This window comes from Rattus norvegicus, chromosome 15 (assembly GCF_036323735.1).
Source record: "Rattus norvegicus strain BN/NHsdMcwi chromosome 15, GRCr8, whole genome shotgun sequence".
NCBI classification, from domain to species: Eukaryota; Metazoa; Chordata; class Mammalia; order Rodentia; family Muridae; genus Rattus; species Rattus norvegicus.
The window spans coordinates 1,394,573-1,416,191 of record NC_086033.1 but is presented as its reverse complement, the minus strand read 5'-3'; the positions used below and the strand labels follow the sequence as shown (position 1 = coordinate 1,416,191).

General features: G+C 40.4%; 1 protein-coding gene across 7 annotated transcripts in view; it reads left to right on the top strand.

The window, feature by feature from the left end:
• Nucleotides 1-21,619, top strand: part of Lrmda (leucine rich melanocyte differentiation associated) — a 1,059,015-nt gene that overhangs the window by 917,962 nt on the left and 119,434 nt on the right. For 3 of the 7 annotated variants that reach the window (XM_063274629.1, XM_063274630.1, XM_063274636.1), the window contains one exon: nucleotides 1,754-2,057. The exons of the other annotated variants lie outside the window; for them this stretch is intronic. In XM_063274629.1, coding sequence (XP_063130699.1) covers nucleotides 1,754-2,004 — 251 coding nt within the window. In that variant the 3' untranslated portion in view covers nucleotides 2,005-2,057. Of the gene's footprint in view, nucleotides 1-1,753; nucleotides 2,058-21,619 lie in introns of those variants that run through there. 7 annotated transcript variants of the gene reach the window in all.

Here is a 21,619-nt window from a genome sequence, read left to right as displayed (position 1 = left end):
AATATTTATTTGTGAAATTTAACATCAGTCATAATGTAACTAAATACTTATTCTTCTGACTTCTGTCCCTAAATAATTATTAACATGTTAAATTTATTTCTAAACCATTTGAAATACAAGTTGGACTGTGCCAAAATATCCATAATACTACTTTGCCTTTTTCTGTAAACAATATAACTTTTATATTATATAATCCTCATGAATTTCACTTTTATTGACTATGTACTGGTATATTTGAATATTAATAGGCAATTTCATAATTGACTCTAGTGTTTCCCAAAATAGCATAGTAACAGGAACATAAATATTTATTATGAGTTGACTATGGTTTTTGCTGTCACATAGGGTAGAGTCCAAAACAATGATTTATGTATGCAACTCAGTATGGTAATAGTTCTGTTATGGACATGCATATTTAGAATTTTGGAGAAATGTAGGATCCAGTCGTAGGAATGAGTCAGGGAAGAGTTCCTGGGAGGAAGCTGAGAGATGATGAAAACATCATGTTAATATATAGGGAGAAAGGCAGGAAGTATGTTCAAGTCAGAGAAAGAAGCATGGGGATAAGACATATGTATAGTTTATGGTAGCCATTTATGGTGGTTTGGATGATAAATATTCTCAATAGTCTTGAATAGTATTTGAATACTGGAAGAGATGGAAAGAACAATGCTAATAGATTTCAACTTCATAGTATGCAGGGGCTCCTGAAATATGCATATGTTCTCCACTCTCCTGCCATGTCATCTCAGCAATGTGTGCTAGAGAAGTAGGAAAGATCCCACCGTGAGACTTTAGGATTTCCCCGTATGTTATAGCCACCACCAGAGAGGCCATACAGCTCACACCAGATTTCGCCCAGCTGTATATGTCACACAAAGCTGCTTTGTCTGCTGAATGCTCAGCTGTCACACTCAGTCCAGCTCAAGTTCAAGTGAAGTTTATAAAAATCTGTAATGTATTTAGCACTGTGACACATATACTCCATCTATGTTCCTTCGAGTCCTTGAGTGGAGTGTACTTACCTCAAGAAAACCTCAGCATATCCCTATATGTTTGATCTTGGATTAATCCTCTGTTGTTTTTCTTTTTTGATGTTTTAAGATAACATTTTCCATTCTCCTAGCCAAAGCTCCATTGATAGCATTGTGCAAACTCATCATGGGCTCTCAAAGTACATTTATCATTGTGTTGCCGAATTTCCAGAAGGAGAAAGTGGAGTAAAAAAAAAAAGAATGAAACGATATTGGAAGCAGGGGCTAGAGATGCCCCTGGCAGGGTTCATGGTCCCTGGAATGCAATCTGAGTCCTCAAGTCTTTGCCTGAGTATCCCAGGCTTCCCTGGGGTAGGCCACTTTGGAGGTACAGCAGATGTATTAGGAGAAGAGCTCCAACCAAGGGCCACAGCAGGAATGGTGACAGAAAGCAGATGGAGCTACCACTCAGTGGGACACCTCTTGGTGTGTTTACAAGTCCCTGGTCTCTGTCTGCCAATGGCTATGTTTGGTTTTGATGGAACAAAAATTAGCATTTGAATTCACTTTAAATTTTAAACATTTTCCAAATTTTGTTTGACTTACTAACTGGATTTGGGAAGTAAAAAATCCAGCATGAGAACATTTAAGGGCAGAGATCTTCTTGCTTTATTTATTTCTTTTTCAAAGAACCTTGGTTTTTATATATTTCACAAATTGTTTCTGTTTGGACTGAGATTAATCTCTAGTTGTCATTTTTGTCTTTTCTTTTACTTCAGGTTGGGGAAAGAGGACTCTTTGTCCTCGACATACTCCAGAAAGATGGTGGGCTCTTCTGATAGCATTCACGAAGAAAGCTCCAGAGTCTCTTGTGTGGTTTTGTATCAGTCAAGCTTCATACTCTGTGTTTCTAGAATACAGACAATTAGATGATACCACAATGTCTACACTCAAATTTTTGTGGTGTCTAGCAAACATACAAAATCAGGAGAATCCATGCTTCTTCCTGGAAGGACTCTGCTCTTGGTGATGATGAGATGGCTTCTGCCATAAATAAAGACGACAAGGTGTCCCAGCAGTTGACAGCAGCTCTCAAACAGTGAGATAGTCATTTGAGAGCTAGGATAGAGAAAGACTAAATAAGAAATGGCTGTGTGGCCTGTGTCAATATTTATCAGGTGACTAAAAACTCTGCAGTGCTCCACTGCCTCCAATTTTCTCAACCCAAGAATGCTTTTCCTCTGCTATAACTGTCCCCAACCTCAGTCTCTCTGTGACTCTCTTCCCTCCCTCTGTCTATGCTCTCACTCTCCCCATTTCTGCCGTTCCTTTCCTTCTTCTTCATTTTCTCATAAAAGAATCATTTAGGTTTCTGACTTGTCTCTTCTCTTTCTTGTTGATTCCCTCCTTCCCTGCCCCATTCCTCACCTCTTATAAATGTCCCCCCTCCAACACCAATTATACAGGGTGATCAGTGTCCTTCATGGCTCATTGTGGATGAAGCTTGATGTGGCCCTCAACACTTTTGTCCCCTCATCTTTTTGTTCTCTTGATGCTTCTGCTTGTTTTTCTTTCCTAATATCATATCTGTTAGTGTAGCCTTTCTTCAGGATTCTTACTTTGAGCCTACACCCCCACCCCCGTGACCTCAGAAATGTTGGAAATACAAGCAGGTATCTCTTTGTTTCTGACTTGCTTTGGCACATTTGTCCCAGCTGGAAAAAAATATAAAGTTGATCTGTTTACTTATCAAGAACCCTTCCTTGCTTCCCAAAAATCAAGAGTCCATGCCTATGGGTTACTGAGCTATCCACGGTGCCTAAACCAAAGCCAGGCACAGAACGTCAGTCCATAAATATATGTGGGAAAAAATGAATTCCTTGAGCAGTTGCCTTAGAAATAAAGACTGTAGCAGCTCTCTGCTCCCAGACCCGGTGAGAGAGAGACCCAACCGCCTGGTCAGGTGGGCACTCCTGAGGCTGCAGAGCGGAAGAGACCACCAACACCGCTCACCCCTGCCCACATCCCTGGCCCAAGAGGAAACTGTATAAGGCCTCTGGGCTCCCGTGGGGGAGGGCCCAGGAGCGGCAGGACCCCTGCCTGAGACACCGCCGGAACCTGAAAGAAACAGACCTGATAAACAGTTCTCTGCACACAAATCCCGTGGGAGGGAGAGCTGAACCTTCAGAGAGGCAGACAAGCCTGGGAAACCAGAAGAGACTGCTCCCTGCACACACATCTCGGACGCCAGAGGAAAAAGCCAAAGACCATCTGGAACCCTGGTGCACTGAAGCTCCCGGAAGGGGCGGCACAGGTCTTCCTGGTTGCTGCCGCTGCAGAGAGCCCCTGGGCAGCACCCCACGAGCGAACCTGAGCCTCGGGACCACAGGTAAGACCAAATTTTCTGCTGCAAGAAAGCTGCCTGGTGAGCTTGGGACACACCGAAGCAGAATTTCTCTAGGACCGGGCACGTTCTGTGTTTACCGGAAGTCCCACACCCGCGGATCCCGGCCCGCAGCAGCTCTCTGCTCCCAGACCCGGTGAGAGAGAGACCCAACCGCCTGGTCAGGTGGGCACTCCTGAGGCTGCAGAGCAGAAGAGACCACCAACACTGCCCACCCCTGCCCACATCCCTGGCCCGAGAGGAAACTGTATAAGGCCTCTGGGCTCCCGTGGGGGAGGGCCCAGGAGCGGCAGGACCCCTGCCTGAGACACCGCCGGAACCTGAAAGAAACAGACCTGATAAACAGTTCTCTGCACCCAAATCCCGTGGGAGGGAGAGCTAAACCTTCAGAGAGGCAGACAAGCATGGGAAACCAGAAGAGACTGCTCTCTGCACACACATCTCGGACGCCAGAGGAAAAAGCCAAAGACCATCTGGAACCCTGGTGCACTGAAGCTCCCAGAAGGGGCGGCACAGGTCTTCCTGGTTGCTGCCGCTGCAGAGAGCCTGTGGGCAGCACCCCAAGAGCGAACTTGAGCCTCAGGACCACAGGTAAGACCAAATTTTCTGCTGCAAGAAAGCTGCCTGGTGAACTCAAGACACAGGCCCACAGGAACAGCTGAAGACCTGTAGAGAGGAAAAACTACACACCCGAAAGCAGAACACTCTGTCCCCATAACTGACTGAAAGAGAGGAAAACAGGTCTACAGCACTCCTGACACACAGGCTTATAGGACAGTCTAGCCACTGTCAGAAATAGCAGAACAAAGTAACACTAGAGATAATCTGATGGCGAGAGGCAAGCGCAGGAACACAAGCAACAGAAACCAAGACTACATGGCATCATCGGAGCCCAATTCTCCCATCAAAACAAACATGGAATATCCAAACACACCAGAAAAGCAAGATATAGTTTCAAAATCATTTTTGATCATGATGCTGGAGGACTTCAAGAAAGACGTGAAGAACTCCCTTAGAGAACAAGTAGAAGCCTACAGAGAGGAATCGCAAAAATGCCTGAAAGAATCGCAAAAATGCCTGAAAGAATTCCAGGAAAACATAAATAAACAAGTAGAAGCCCATAGAGAGGAGACACAAAAATCCCTGAAAGAATTCCAGGAAAACATAAATAAACAAGTAGAAGCCCATAGAGAGGAGACACAAAAATCCCTGAAAGAATTCCAGGAAAACACAATCAAACAGTTGAAGGAATTAAAAATGGAAATAGAAGCAATCAAGAAAGAACACATGGAAACAACCCTGGATATAGAAAACCAAAAGAAGAGACAAGGAGCTGTAGATACAAGCTTCACCAACAGAATACAAGAGATGGAAGAGAGAATCTCAGGGGCAGAAGATTCCATAGAAATCATTGACTCAACTGTCAAAGATAATGTAAAGCAGAAAAAGCTACTGGTCCAAAACATACAGGAAATCCAGGACTCAGTGAGAAGATCAAACCTAAGGATAATAGGCATAGAAGAGAGTGAAGACTCCCAGCTCAAAGGACCAGTAAATATCTTCAACAAAATCATAGAAGAAAACTTCCATAACCTAAAAAAAGAGATACCCATAGACATACAAGAAGCCTACAGAACTCCAAATAGATTGGACCAGAAAAGAAACACCTCCCGTCACATAATTGTCAAAACACCAAATGCACAAAATAAAGAAAGAATATTAAAAGCAGTAAGGGAAAAAGGTCAAGTAACATATAAAGGCAGAGCTATCAGAATCACACCAGACTTCTCGCCAGAAACTATGAAGGCCAGAAGATCCTGGACTGATGTCATACAGACCCTAAGAGAACACAAATGCCAGCCCAGGTTACTGTATCCAGCAAAACTCTCAATTAACATTGATGGAGAAACCAAGATATTCCATGACAAAACCAAATTTACACAATATCTTTCTACAAATCCAGCACTAAAAAGGATAATAAGTGGTAAAGCCCAACATAAGGAGGCAAGCTATACCCTAGAAGAAGCAAGAAACTAATCGTCTTGGCAACAAAACAAAGAGAATGAAAGCACAAAAACATAACCTCACATCCAAATATGAATATAAAGGGAAACAATAATCACTATTCCTTAATATCTCTCAATATCAATGGCCTCAACTCCCCAATAAAAAGACATAGATTAACAAACTGGATACGCAACGAGGACCCTGCATTCTGCTGCCTACAGGAAACACACCTCAGAGACAAAGACAGACACTACCTCAGAGTGAAAGGCTGGAAAACAACTTTCCAAGCAAATGGTCAGAAGAAGCAAGCTGGAGTAGCCATTCTAATATCAAATAAAATCAATTTCCAACTAAAAGTCATCAAAAAAGATAAGGAAGGACACTTCATATTCATCAAAGGAAAAATCCACCAAGATGAACTCTCAATCCTAAATATCTATGCCCCAAATACAAGGGCACCTACATACGTAAAAGAAACCTTACTAAAGCTCAAAACACACATTGCACCTCACACAATAATAGTGGGAGATTTCAACACCCCACTCTCATCAATGGACAGATCATGGAAACAGAAATTAAACAGTGATGTCGACAGACTAAGAGAAGTCATGAGCCAAATGGACTTAACGGATATTTATAGAACATTCTATCCTAAAGCAAAAGGATATACCTTCTTCTCAGCTCCTCATGGTACTTTCTCCAAAATTGACCATATAATTGGTCAAAAAACGGGCCTCAACAGGTACAGAAAGATAGAAATAATCCCATGCGTGCTATCGGACCACCACAGCCTAAAACTGGTCTTCAATAACAATAAGGGAAGAATGCCCACATATACGTGGAAATTGAACAATGCTCTACTCAATGATAACCTGGTCAAGGAAGAAATAAAGAAAGAAATTAAAAACTTTTTAGAATTTAATGAAAATGAAGATACAACATACTCAAACTTATGGGACACAATGAAAGCTGTGCTAAGAGGAAAACTCATAGTGCTGAGTGCCTGCAGAAAGAGCCAGGAAAGAGCATATGTCAGCAGCTTGACAGCACACCTAAAAGCTCTAGAACAAAAAGAAGCAAATACACCCAGGAGGAGTAGAAGGCAGGAAATAATCAAACTCAGAGCTGAAATCAACCAAGTAGAAACAAAAAGGACCATAGAAAGAATCAACAGAACCAAAAGTTGGTTCTTTGAGAAAATCAACAAGATAGATAAACCCTTAGCCAGACTAACGAGAGGACACAGAGAGTGCGTCCAAATTAACAAAATCAGAAATGAAAAGGGAGACATAACTACAGATTCAGAGGAAATTCAAAAAATCATCAGATCTTACTATAAGAACCTATATTCAACAAAATTTGAAAATCTTCAGGAAATGGACAATTTCCTAGACAGATACCAGGTATCGAAGTTAAATCAGGAACAGATAAACCAGTTAAACAACCCCATAACTCCTAAGGAAATAGAAGCAGTCATTAAAGGTCTCCCAACCAAAAAGAGCCCAGGTCCAGACGATTTAGTGCAGAATTCTATCAAACCTTCATAGAAGACCTCATACCAATATTATCCAAACTATTCCACAAAATTGAAACAGATGGAGCCCTACCGAATTCCTTCTACGAAGCCACAATTACTCTTATACCTAAACCACACAAAGACACAACAAAGAAAGAGAACTTCAGACCAATTTCCCTTATGAATATCGACGCAAAAATACTCAATAAAATTCTGGCAAACCGAATTCAAGAGCACATCAAAACAATCATCCACCATGATCAAGTAGGCTTCATCCCAGGCATGCAGGGATGGTTTAATATACGGAAAACCATCAACGTGATCCATTATATAAACAAACTGAAAGAACAGAACCACATGATCATTTCATTAGATGCTGAGAAAGCATTTGACAAAATTCAACACCCCTTCATGATAAAAGTCCTGGAAAGAATAGGAATTCAAGGCCCATACCTAAACATAGTAAAAGCCATATACAGCAAACCAGTTGCTAACATTAAACTAAATGGAGAGAAACTTGAAGCAATCCCACTAAAATCAGGGACTAGACAAGGCTGCCCACTCTCTCCCTACTTATTCAATATAGTTCTTGAAGTTCTAGCCAGAGCAATCAGACAACAAAAGGAGATCAAGGGGATACAGATCGGAAAAGAAGAGGTCAAAATATCACTATTTGCAGATGACATGATAGTATATTTAAGTGATCCCAAAAGTTCCACCAGAGAACTACTAAAGCTGATAAACAACTTCAGCAAAGTGGCTGGGTATAAAATTAACTCAAATAAATCAGTTGCCTTCCTCTATACAAAAGAGAAACAAGCCGAGAAAGAAATTAGGGAAACGACACCCTTCATAATAGACCCAAATAATATAAAGTACCTCGGTGTGACTTTAACCAAGCAAGTAAAAGATCTGTACAATAAGAACTTCAAGACACTGAGGAAAGAAATTGAAGAAGACCTCAGAAGATGGAAAGATCTCCCATGCTCATGGATTTGCAGGATTAATATAGTAAAAATGGCCATTTTACCAAAAGCAATCTACAGATTCAATGCAATCCCCATCAAAATACCAATCCAATTCTTCAAAGAGTTAGACAGAACAATTTGCAAATTCATCTGGAATAACAAAAAACCCAGGATAGCTAAAGCTATCCTCAACAATAAAAGGACTTCAGGGGGAATCACTATCCCTGAACTCAAGCAGTATTACAGAGCAATAGTGCTAAAAACTGCATGGTATTGGTACAGAGACAGACAGATAGACCAATGGAATAGAATTGAAGACCCAGAAATGAACCCACACACCTATGGTCACTTGATTTTTGACAAAGGAGCCAAAACCATCCAATGGAAAAAAGATAGCATTTTCAGCAAATGGTGCTGGTTCAACTGGAGGGCAACATGTAGAAGAATGCAGATCGATCCATCCTTATCACCCTGTACAAAGCTTAAGTCCAAGTGGATCAAGGACCTCCACATCAAACCAGACACACTCAAACTAATAGAAGAAAAACTAGGGAAGCATCTGGAACACATGGGCACTGGAAAAAATTTCCTGAACAAAACACCAATGGCTTATGCTCTAAGATCAAGAATCGACAAATGGGATCTCATAAAACTGCAAAGCTTCTGTAAGGCAAAGGACACTGTGGTTAGGACAAAACGGCAACCAACAGATTGGGAAAAGATCTTTACCAATCCTACAACAGATAGAGGCCTTATATCCAAAATATACAAAGAACTCAAGAAGTTAGACCGCAGGGAAACAAATAACCCTATTAAAAAATGGGGTTCAGAGCTAAACAAAGAATTCACAGCTGAGGAATGCCGAATGGCTGAGAAACACCTAAAGAAATGTTCAACATCTTTAGTCATAAGGGAAATGCAAATCAAAACAACCCTGAGATTTCACCTCACACCAGTGCGATTGGCTAAGATCAAAAACTCAGGTGACAGCAGATGCTGGCGAGGATGTGGAGAAAGAGGAACACTCCTCCATTGTTGGTGGGGTTGCAGACTGGTAAAACCATTCTGGAAATCAGTCTGGAGGTTCCTCAGAAAATTGGACATTGAACTGCCTGAGGATCCAGCTATACCTCTCTTGGGCATATACCCAAAAGATGCCTCAACATATAAAAGAGACACGTGCTCCACTATGTTCATCGCAGCCTTATTTATAATAGCCAGAAAATGGAAAGAACCCAGATGCCCTTCAACAGAGGAATGGATACAGAAAATGTGGTACATCTACACAATGGAATATTACTCAGCTATCAAAAACAACGAGTTTATGAAATTCGTAGGCAAATGGTTGGAACTGGAAAATATCATCCTGAGTGAGCTAACCCAATCACAGAAAGACATACATGGTATGCACTCATTGATAAGTGGCTATTAGCCCAAATGCTTGAATTACCCTAGATCCCTAGAACAAACGAAATTCAAGACGGATGATCAAAATGTGAATGCTTCACTCCTTCTTTAAATGAGGAAAAAGAATACCCTTGGCAGGGAAGGGAGAGGCAAAGATTAAAACAGAGACTGAAGGAACACCCATTCAGAGCCTGCCCCACATGTGGCACATACATATACAGCCACCCAATTAGACAAGATGGATGAAGCAAAGAAGTGCAGACCGACAGGAGCCGGATGTAGATCGCTCCTGAGAGACACAGCCAGAATACAGCAAATACAGAGGCGAATGCCAGCAGCAAACCACTGAACTGAGAATAGGTCCCCTATTGAAGGAATCAGAGAAAGAACTGGAAGAGCTTGAAGGGGCTCGAGACCCCAAAAGTACAACAATGTCAAGCAACCAGAGCTTCCAGGGACTAAGCCACTACCTAAAGACTATACATGGACTGACCCTGGACTCTGACCCCATAGGTAGCAATAAATATCCTAGTAAGAGCACCAGTGGAAGGGGAAGCCCTGGGTCCTGCTAAGACTGAACCCCCAGTGAACTAGACTATGGGGGGAGGGCGGCAATGGGGGGAGGGTTGGGAGGGGAACACCCATAAGGAAGGGGAGGGGGGAGGGGGATGTTTGCCCGGAAACCAGGAAAGGGAATAACACTCGAAATGTATATAAGAAATACTCAAGTTAATAAAAAAAAAAAAAGATTGTAATCACTATGAATTGATTACCTTATATAACCATAAGGCCTCCTAAGATTGGCACATTACTAATTGGATTTTACAAATAAGGACAGAAAACAAAGAATAAAAAAGAAAAAAAAAAGACAGAAAGAAATCCCAGCCTCCAGCTACATGGCTACAAGCAGGCTCAAGTCCACTCTAGGCAGAGTGGTCCAAGTCCAGACACATAGTCACTGATTCTACTTAAGTGCCCATGACTCATCTCTGCCATTTCACAGGGATGTGAACCTAGAAATGGTTTTCAAGTCTTCCATCCATGAGGAAGAAGCTACCTCTGACTCCATAGTGTTGCATCTACACACTTTTCAAACAGTTAGAGGAATCATCAATGTTCCTCTTCACTTAAGGTATCATTAATATTTATGAGCTACAGAGAAAGACTTAGAGGGTCTGTTAGGAATTACAGACCAGCAAAGCAAAACAAAATCATAGAAAATGCAAAACAGCAAACCACAAAACATGAAGTTATGGGGCCCCACTTTGAGGAACTCGCATTCTTGTCTCCTTCCTACCATTAAATAATTGCTATAGTTCTGCCAAGTTCTCAGCATAGGTCAGAAGAAAGATGAAAAGAAACCTGTCTGTTATGGGAGAGTAGATGAGTATCTGCTGAAGTTCAGAACTCTCTGGCAATGGGATTAGAGAGGCTTCATAGAGCACATGAAACTTGATCTAGAGCCTCAAGGAGTATGCTAAAGACCTCAGAATTTCAGGAAGGATGCCTGAAATATATATAAATGTTATGGAAAAATTAAGGTTCCTAATATAGACAAGGGACCAAGGGAGAAACTACTCAATCTGTAGCTCAGCTCAACCTCTCCTGGGCTGCTGAATATGCTAGGCTCAGCTGCTCTAACACCAGACAGGGTCATGAAGAAATAATGTCTTGGTCAGAGGCATGGGAAGAGCACTCTCAGCAGAGTGGGAAGAGGACAAGAACAGTGTCTCACATTGGGAGACTTTCAGAGAATGAGGCCAAGTCAGGAATGCGCAGACAGGCAGCGGGCTCAGAAGTAAGGATTCTAGGCTCTGTAAGTCCTCATTTCTTTGGCAGGGAGTCTGAGGATTCCTTCAAGACATGTGCAATCCACCTGCTCTCTTTGCCCAAATCCATTCCTTTCCCTGCTGGGAGCCTGTTAGAGGGAAAGTACAAATGTCTCCATGTGTATTGGCCTTTGTAGTAACCTTGCCTCTGCTGGAGGGATCAATTGCTTATGTTTTCAAAAACTTGGTCTAGGTATCATTGTGGTTTCTGAGGGTAGCTGATATCTGCTCCTTTGCAGAATTGTCCAAGTCTTGATTTGAGTCTTAGGTCTGACGATGGACATGAAAGCACTTCAGAGTCTGAAGCCTTTTTACCTATAGTTCAAGGCTTGCCATAAAAGTCTCCACTCTAGAGAACTCTTTGAATTTACTTAAAGAAAGAGGATTAAATCCAGGCACACCCTTCTCAATTATTTACTGCTATACTGCCATATTGAAAAATACAACTTGGGGTGGACAGAAGAACTCTAGATTAGAAATAAAAAGTCTTGAATTCTAGTTCATTGTGTTTGCATGCCTAGAATATGTTTTGCCATATACAAGTCAAGCTCCCATTCCTTCCATAAAATGGGAGTGGACATTTGACTAGGTGATTTCCATATGAACACATCCTCTCATCTTTGGTTGGGATAAGCATGTGTGCATAAACCTTACTGAGAAAAATTAAGGGTAATATCCCACACACATCATTTTTACCATATGTGTGTGCATTCCTGACGTAGCTTTGTGCCCCACCCCTGCCATATGGTTCCTATACTTTGTTAGCCTGCCTATCCTTTATTGCACATCACAGCTCAGCATACCACATGTCCCAGTGTGCAGGAGATGCGCTGACACAGGCTTCATGAAGGCTGACTCTGTTGCTTGTTCCCCGTGGCAGCTCCTTGAGGAATCTTCAGTCCAGCTGCAAATCCTCTACACCCTGGCTCTCTGAAGAAGAAGACAGGAGTCAGCTTCTAGTCAGCTCCTCAATACTTGGTGAGACAGGTTCTGTGAGGCCTCTCTTCTCTATCACATTGTCATTAGGATCAGATTTGCCTATCAGATACAGTCACGGTGACACTGACATGTCTCACCATGTCAAATAAACGGTGAGCTTAAGGAACTTTAACCATCTTGTGGGGAGACCAGAAAACCTAACATTGAACTATGATTGCAGAAATCAGATCCATACTGCAGAAGAGGAAAGTTTATAGTTTTCTGAAGTTGGTCACATGCTTCTTGCTCCTGAATGAAATGGCATACCTCATGGAAACCTCTTCCTCCTCCCTCCTCCTCCTCCTCTTCCTTTTACTTTTTTGCCCTGGTAGGGTCAGGAGGATATGTACCATTTATTTCTCAGAGGTTTCTAAGAGAGGAATGTGCTTTATTCAGACCATAGCTCTACTGCTTCAAATGTGGCTTCCAGTAGAACATATCATGCAGTTTCTTTAAGCACCTTTGTTCTAGTCTTTAGAAGATGCTGCTGCCTAACCTGTTGCCCTTTTCATAGGGTATTTATGAGACAGAAAGATTATATTTGTAAAAAATTCTTTGTAAGCAGTAAAGGATTAAGCACTGTTCATGGTCTGTGGAGAATACAGAAAGTCTTGTACTATGAGTTTAATATGCTAGACCTTCTTTTCAAAAGAAACAAAAACAAACACCCTGCATGTATACAAGTAATTTTGACATAATTTCAAGGGCTAAATCTAGTAGTTCCATGCACATCAACAGACCTTGAGGTACAAAGCAAATAATAATAGCAATCTGTTATGCAGATTGCATGTCTATTTCTCCTAAATTTTTATTTTAATCTCAGACATAGAGTATAGTGATTTTGTAGTTAAGGAATGATCAAAGAAATGGACACACATGTGTATATATGTGTGTACATGTGTGTGTGTTATGTGTGTGTTATGTGTACGTGTGTGTGTGCATGTGTTTGTGTGTGCGTGTAGGGGGGGCACAGAGACAGAGAGAGAGAGATTCACCCCTGTACTTCTTTTAGCAATAACAATATAGTACACAAGATCCATCTGTGATGGAGGAAGGCCAGGGCTTCTTGTGGGTCATGTTTCACTCCCTCGTGAGCTGATCACACCATTGTGTGTTTTCTATTTGCTTGACTCTTTTGTATGGACTAATTGGAAAATTAGAGAATCCCTCAAAAACTTGATCTCCCTGGTTACCACTCGATAACTCCATCTGTTTTAATTGCATACTGAGTCACACCTGCTTGAGGTGTGTGTGTGTGTGTGTGTGTGTGTGTGTGTGTGTGTGTGTGTGTGTGTGCATGTGTGGGTGTGTGTGCGTGTGTGGTGTTTGTATGTTTTATTTTTTTATTGAGCTGTCCTCTAGCTCCTTCTTTCTAATTAGCATGAATAAAGTAGTGAAGCTACTCTTCTGCATTTATTTTATTGGTGGATCTTGCAGGAGCTTCTATTCCTTCTAATGAACGTAGATACATTCTAAGCACTGTGTTTATATTTTTATTCAGATACATTTGCCTGTTTCTTTTAAAATAAACAATTTTTGTAAAGTATGGAACTCTTACACAGAAAAGAATACAAACTGCTTTGTCTGACTTCATCATGAATTTTCATAAGAAACCAACATATAAAAATCAAATATTTCTAGTATTTTCTTCTCACATCCTGCCCTGTCCCATCCTTGGTTCTATTCCAGCTTCTTCCTCAAAGGAAGCTGACATTTAGAGTCTTAATGCTCTGAGTAAGTTTCGCTTGCTTTTTAATTTTAGATAAAAGAAAGCATGTGGATGCTTTATTTTGTTGTTGCTCTTGCTCAACACGATGCAGCATTTTATGTTGACATCTAATGTGTTCCTGATGGTTCCTGAAGTCCTGTTTTAGCAACCCATGTTTACTTAAGTATCATAAGGGGCTACTTGCATAATAAGTAATATATATCTGGCATTTGGTTTCATGTATGTTACATATTCAAAGGTCAAGAATGACTTTTTCCTACACTCATCATCAGTCAGTCATCTATCTATGTATATGTTATCTCTGGAATCTATCCTAGTACAATTTATACTTATTTGGGTCAGTGCTCCAATCTTTAATGACTACAGCTTTATATCACCTATTACCTGCTCATGCACTGAGATTACCTTGACCACCCTAGGCTCTTAGTATTGCCCTGCGGGTTTTGAATTATTTTATCTGTCTGTTGTGATAACACAATGACAATGAAAATGATGAAATTTTGATAGGAATTATTTTGAATATTTAAGTCAATTTACGGATAATTGGCGTATTCCAATATGTTGCTGTGCAGCCTATAATCATGGGATTCTATTAACTTATCATGTCAGTTTGTTTCAAAGTTTTATACATTATTTTATCTGTCTCTAAGTATTAATTATGTCTTATGCACATTTTACTAAGTTGATTCCTAACTGATGCTACTGTCATTTAATTTACTCATTTTGGTTTAATGTGCAGAGATAGAAATAGTTTCCATCCCTCATCTTGCAACCAGAAGCTTTGCCATGTCTTGTTATTCATTCTTAGGTTTTATTTTCTATACACAAAAGTCTCCATTTGTATAAATAACTCTTTCATTCTCATCTTTACACTTGTTGTGCCTTTTCTTGCTTTATATCATTGCCTAGAACTTCCCATACAATGTTAAATGAGAATTATCTTTATAGATGTCTTGGCCTCATTTTTAATCTCAGCTTAATCTTGCTATTAAATTTTAATGACTGGTGTGAAGTGTCTAATGTTTCCATGGATCAGTTAGGAAATTGGTTTGAAATGTCTAATGTTTTCAGAGATCTGTTAGGAAAATCTACCTTAGTTCATATTTTAAGAATATTGAGAATATTCCACTTACAGGGGGCTGGACTTTTCTATAGCAAATAATCTGTGTATCTACATATACAAATACATCCTCTTTTGCCTTTATTATTGTAGTGAATTGGTTCTTTCAATAGACTTTGTTTGGGGAATGATGATATTTTTAGTTCACATATAAATTAAAGAGGAAGTGCCTACATGGGAATGTATCTCTTACCTCCACAAATATACTTCTTTCTGATACAGAAAATAATGATATATCTAAGATGATCATCTAATAATGGTATAATCAAAGAATCTACATTGACATTTTCCTGTGATTTCCATAGAGTTCATTTTTTGTGTTATACATTTTTAATTTAACATTTAAGGTATGTTCCCCCTGACTTACCCTCTCTTTTCCTAATCTTCTCTTTAGCTATATCTAATACTGTGTTAAATATATCACTTGGAGTTATAGTTTATTATATATTTCAGCTGTAAATTTTATTTTATTTTGGTATATATGTGCTTAGCATGTTGTAGCCCATAGCTAATAGCTGTAATATCTGATGTCCTTGTTGTCCTGTATCTCTGACTAATTGGCTGTTTTCTTCCTTGTTTAGCCAATTGGATGAATGATTGCTTGCTTGCTTAATTGATTGGATGGGAGCATTTAGTCTTGTCTTTTGCTAACTACATACTATCTTAAAAGTGATGTTGATGAAAAATTCTAGAGAAAATTTGAGGCTCTGAAGATGGTTGCTTTCCTCCAGAAAGGAGATATTTTGTTTCTAGATATAGGTAAGTTAGGAGAGGTCACTTAAGCACATTTCAGTTTCAGCATTAAGCCCTTGAGAAATGGGATTCAAAGCTTTGTGAGGACAACTTATTTCTAGTTGCTTCTCCATCTAATACAATTCTTTGAGTTTCCTAGTGATAACCTGGGATCTCTACTTACACCCCTTTTTCTTGATGAACCTTTCATTACATTTTGTCCCCAAGATTTACAAAATGATAAGAGGTTGGACTCAGCTCCTCAGCTTGCTAACCACATATGAGCGTGTACATATGTTGCTTAATCTCCCTGAATAGCATCAGGGTGATAGGCTCGAAACTCTGCTCTTCTGTTCTCTTTAGTACCTTAATGTCCCCTGCCCTCACTGCCTTAGGTCTCTAAAGCCTACAAATAACAGTTCCTGTATATATTCTCCTGAGAGTTCCTTATTTGTCTCAGAGAGTGCATGGCCCATATGCAGATGGTCTCCTTTGCTCTCAGCGACATGGAATAATTGTACTCACATTTTGCAGATCTGGAATTTGAGTCCAAATGGTCCAGCTAAATAAATAAGATGACAAAAAGAGAAATTCAGCCATACCCCTACCTGTATCTCTTCAGGGTATTTTATCATAAGACACAGGGAAGCTAAGCCTCTTTCAATCCTGGCCCCTATTTCATGTCTTGCTCTAGGGTAATTGTCAAGGAAATCTTGATAAGAATATATTAATTCTTAAAGTGAAGCTCTTCTCTAAGGGATAAATGCATTGTATTAATAGAGTTATACTGAAGGCAAACAGTCTTTGACAGTAATCACTATTTTGGAAGAACAGGAGTAGAAGGCTGACTTGGCTTTCAGGAATACAGTAGGGGGATCAACCCTGCCCCATCCTACAATGCGTTTGTCTTTAGAGCTCCCCTTCCATTCTGAAGCTTGGCTGTATAAAATGTATTGATAATGAGTTGCCTTCTCATAGGAGAAAAGTCTTGCCTTTCTGAACCTCTACTATTAATAAAAAATTTAATCAGGTCCTGATCCTCCCTACAAGAAGTGGGGGATTTCACAAACAAAGCCAAGCTACCTACAAACTGCTTGGCTTGAGAAAGTTATGAATTTCTCTTACCCATGACTTCTTGTTTACAGGAGTGTGACAGCCATTGTTGTTTCTTAAGGCTTTTGAGTTATTTATGTGAAGCACTGCTGATTAATGAACAAATGTTGGAGCTCTCACTGGGGGGTTAACATAAAATAATTACTTAAGGACCAGTGAAAATGAAGTTCTTCTTAAAATGGAAGGTATTTTGAAACATAGCAACTACAGCTGTTTGGTAACAGATTGTACTCCAGGTTAGTCTGGTGTTATAGATTGTCTAGACAATCGAGAGATATAGAAAGGTCTTTCTCCTTGCTCCTTGTCTGGTTTTCTTCAACATTATACATGAACTGAGGAAGTATTACAGGAAACTAGTGACAGAGTCACCAGGTATCCAAGACAGCTAAACCTGGTGTCTCTTGACTACTAGGTTGGAAGGAGAATGTCACAGAGCGTGTTTTAATTCCTCCATAGCTAGAGGGACTGGTAGGGACCCAGGGTTCCACTCACCTTCTCATGTAGTTATCTTTTGAACTCCAGTGGTTCTCTCCTCTGTGACATAAGTATCTGATCACAGTTTTAATTGTGGTTTTTCTGAGTTAGTATCAGTGCCTTTGGAGAACAAAATCTGACATTTGGTTTTGAATAGCTAACCAACCTCCTTTGTCTTGTTTAGCCTGGTCTGATGGCCTACAAGATTGTCAGTGATGCCTTATGTTGCTGTGGGAATTTGCCTTCTTTGTTCTCCAATGTCATCAACCTGTGTATTAGTCCTAAACAGGCAGTAACTGCCCCTCACCACTCACACTTTGTAAAACATGTTCTTTCTCATTCCCCAATTCTCTCTCTTCTCTCTCTCTCTCCCTCTCTCTCTCTTTTTCTCTCTCTCTCTCCCCCTCCCTTCCTCCCTCCCCACCATGTGTGTGTGTGTGTGTGAGTGTGTGTATTGTATGTGTGTATGTATGCTCATGCCCACATGTGCACATATGCACAGTCTTCATTACCCGGAGTAGACACATCTTGTGCTTTTGTTGTTACTGTTGTTGTTTTAGCACAAGATCTCTATCTGGCTTACGTACTGGGCTTTGGAGATAGCTGGCTTTTAAGCCCTAGGATTCAACCATTTTTCTCTATATCCCCAGATAGGATTATAAGTGCATACCAACAGGTCTGATTTTTTTTTAATATGAGTTTTGGCATCAAACTCTGGTCATCACATGTGCTGGGCAAGCAAGCACTTTATCTACTGAGCTATCTTCCTAGCAAGACATCTTTCTTTTTCTATAATCCAGTTCTTCTACTAGTCTCTTGAGGTAGCCAATGCCTACTCATAACCAGAAAGGCAAGTGAGGATCACAATTTGCTCAAAATGATTAAATAAATTAACAATGTGGTTGGCTTACCAATCTAGGTTTTTTAATAGGCAATGCAAAAATATTTTCACTATGCCTTACTCTCTGTCCCAAGCATTTTTTCTGACATCAACGCAGAGACTCATGTCATAGTTAAGGAAGTACAGAGAACATGATGAATGTTCAAGTTAGCAGTCAGTGCTTTATTTATTGAACACCAGTCTCATTCTCTTTCTAGTAACTGTCAGTTTATCTCAGCATCTCATGATTTGGAGACAGGCACTCTATTAACCTCTTCATTTGAAGAGGCAGTTGAAATGTGGGAGGTAGAGGTGCAAGGAAGTGTGCTCCTAACTAGGTCTCCTGCATTATCATCAGGTTTAGTTAACATTAGCACTGTATTTCATACAATATTATATCTAATTCAGACCAAAAAAGTCCCCACTTTCATCTTAGACTTTTTCTTTTTAAAACTCATATTGCTATTATTAATGAACCTTTAGTCTAAGAGATTCAGATGTTTGAGTTAAGAGTATGTGAAGGAAGGAATTTAGACATCCTTGATATTGTGTTCTACTCTGTTCCTCTTGTAAGTGGGCCAAAGCACTGCTGATGCATGGACTGAGGCTATTTCTGGTGCTCAGAAGGCCTTAGCTCTCTCCTTTATTAAATTAATTCTCGAGATGAGGAGTAGTGGTGAGAACCTAGGAGCCAGCCTATCCTAGACTGTCTCCCTGTTTGTAATGGCTCTTTCACTCAAATCCGAGAACTCAAGAGCTCATAACTACCCTAAAGTATGTCTAGGGCTTAAGTGTTGGTGCTGGCTCCAGCCCATCTGTGAGGTGAACTTAATTTTGACTTCCTGGTGACTCATCAAAGCTCTATCCAACCCCTTTCCCAGCAACTTGGCCCAGACTCTGTGCCTCAATGCTCCTTCCTTGCCAAATGGCCCTCAGAAAACACTTCGTTCTGGCCTCTCCAATGGGGAGAGCCACCTGAGTAAATGGAGAAAGTGAATGGGCTGATGACACAGAAAACACACACACACACACACACACACACACACACACACAGAGAGAGAGAGAGAGAGAGAGAGAGAGAGAGAGAGAGAGAATATGACACTCACTAAGTGCTTGAGCAACCCACCAATCTCCTGGGGCAGAATCTCAAATAACTGGATGGATCTGAGTAAAGAAAGCAAAGCTGACGGCACTACCTAAAAGACCAAGAGAAAGAAGGCTGAAGTCTGAGAAGGGTTTGATTGCAGGTGATGGGGTGTTTTACTCTCTTATCAAATTGACTCATTTGTATCCCTTTACACCTCTTACTTGAGTCCCTCATTTCAGCTGCTGGAAAGTGAATTGAAACCTTGGTGTTACATTGGGGTCAATTACACACACACACACACACACACACACACACGTATTGTGGCATGCCATCTCTCTTCTTTGAAACCAGAAAACATATTAACTGGTCCTTTTATCATCTATAAAAACAGCAAAGTAAAAATGTTAGGGAGTTAAAAGAAAAATCAAGAAAGTTATGGCTACCAGGCCAAAGTTGCATTATTTTCTCAAAAAACCCATGATGTCATGGACTTACCTCACCTTTAGTGCAGCCAAGCGAATAATGTGTACTGAGCTTTCTATCATGTACCATTATAATTAGCTCTGTCAGGTCTTAGCCCTGCAACCCTCATGCAGATAATATGATAATATGTCTTCATAACCAAGTGACCTTACACGCACAATATTTCTCCCCTTATGAAGATTGCATGTCAATAAAGTAATTGAGTCTCAGAGGCTGCAGCAAGGGAAGATTTAGATGATTGCACGTGGAGAGCAGTGATGTATGACCATTATTATTCCTCTTGTCAGGGAGGCGCATATAAGCGAGGATGGCCAGAAGATGACAGGGATGACGGGTTACGTTTCATTAAAAAATATATTGCTGTTAATCACCACTCTCCACTCTCTTCTTCTCAAAGTCACTGAGGAAAGAAACTCTTTTTTCATTTTAGCTCACATCTGAAATGGGAACACATCATAAGACTTCCAGTTCTTTCAAATGGTGCCTTTGTTCCATTACAAAACAAAATTAAGAAAAGAAAGAAAAAGAAACAAAGAATGAAAGAAAGAAAGGAAAGAGGCTAAGTTGAGGTTTTAATGACTTGGGTCAGCAGTGAGCTAATGGACTGGGACCTTCCTGCCACCTCTCCTGTAGGTTCCTTGGGTTAGCATGTGTAGAGGAGACCCTGCCTGCTGAGATGGAAGCAGCCTTTCTCTCCACTCGTGGTATGTGGAGCAATGTGCTCATAAGCTCTGTTAAAAGAAGGCAGTGTGAGGGAACTGAAGCCAAGGCAACTATTTTTCCTTGAATTAATTTGTTTGGACAGTTTTAACACTTGGAACATTTATATTTCCATACTTTATAAAAGCAAACATGCTGTTTCTCTAGTTGTAAATTTATCTTATGAAATCATAACAGCTGGAAGCTTGTAGCCTGGTAGGATTTTGTTTCATATTTAAACAGCTTGAGAAATATGTCGGAAGCAAGGTATAGTTTCTCCCCAATCGCTGTGTGTTTTCTCTTCTTGCATTAGGCTACCCAAGGAGTGTTGGCAGTGTGCTGGGAAGGCATAGCAGAGGCAAGATCTCCATTAGCCTCACATTGTTAATTGCTGTTCCCTGCAAACACACCTCCTGCAGAGGTAGAGAACACACTGGAATCCCTTCCAGAGAGCTGGAGAATCATTCCATGGGGAAAGAAGGGCAACAAAGCAGAAGTATCTTTTGTTAAATCTTGGTTCATAAGTAACTAAGATCTAACTGCCTTGGAGGAAAAGGAGTTAATGGTATCACTTCACAGTAATAATACTCACTGTGTGATTCATGGCATAAAATCAGCCACAGCATCCTCTCATTATGGGCTCTGAATGATTGTTCAGGGTACCAAGGTGTGGAACTTAGAACTGTGTCTCTACAGACTCCAGTTTTCCCAATCTTCCTAGACAGCTATGGTGAGTGCCTTTAGGGGGTGAAATTATTGTTTTCCTTCCATCTTCTTTATTCTATAAAAAATGAAATACAAACAAACATAAATAACTCCAAGGAGGTTGGAGGTCCAAAAGAAATATAACTCAGGGAGGTGCAGGGTGGTGATAGGGCTTAGATAGAGTCACTGATTGATACTAGCCTCCCAATTGTCTCACAGCCCCTCACTTTTCCTGCCTGTATAAGGCTAATGCTTTCTGAAGGTTCCTCCATTTGCATAGAGTCTGAAAGAGAATTTGTCTGAAGAATTAAAAAAATGATATACTACGTTTTAAATTTGGGAAATATCAGGAAGACATGATTTCAAGAGTTCAGAATTCGTACTCACATACTGACATTGAAATTCTAAAACTGAAGGTTACCTCCTTAATTCAAAGCTTTGTTTTCTGATTAACAGATGCAACACTCCACAAGAGAAGGAAGCAGATTAGCCTATTACCTTTTATTTGTGTGAA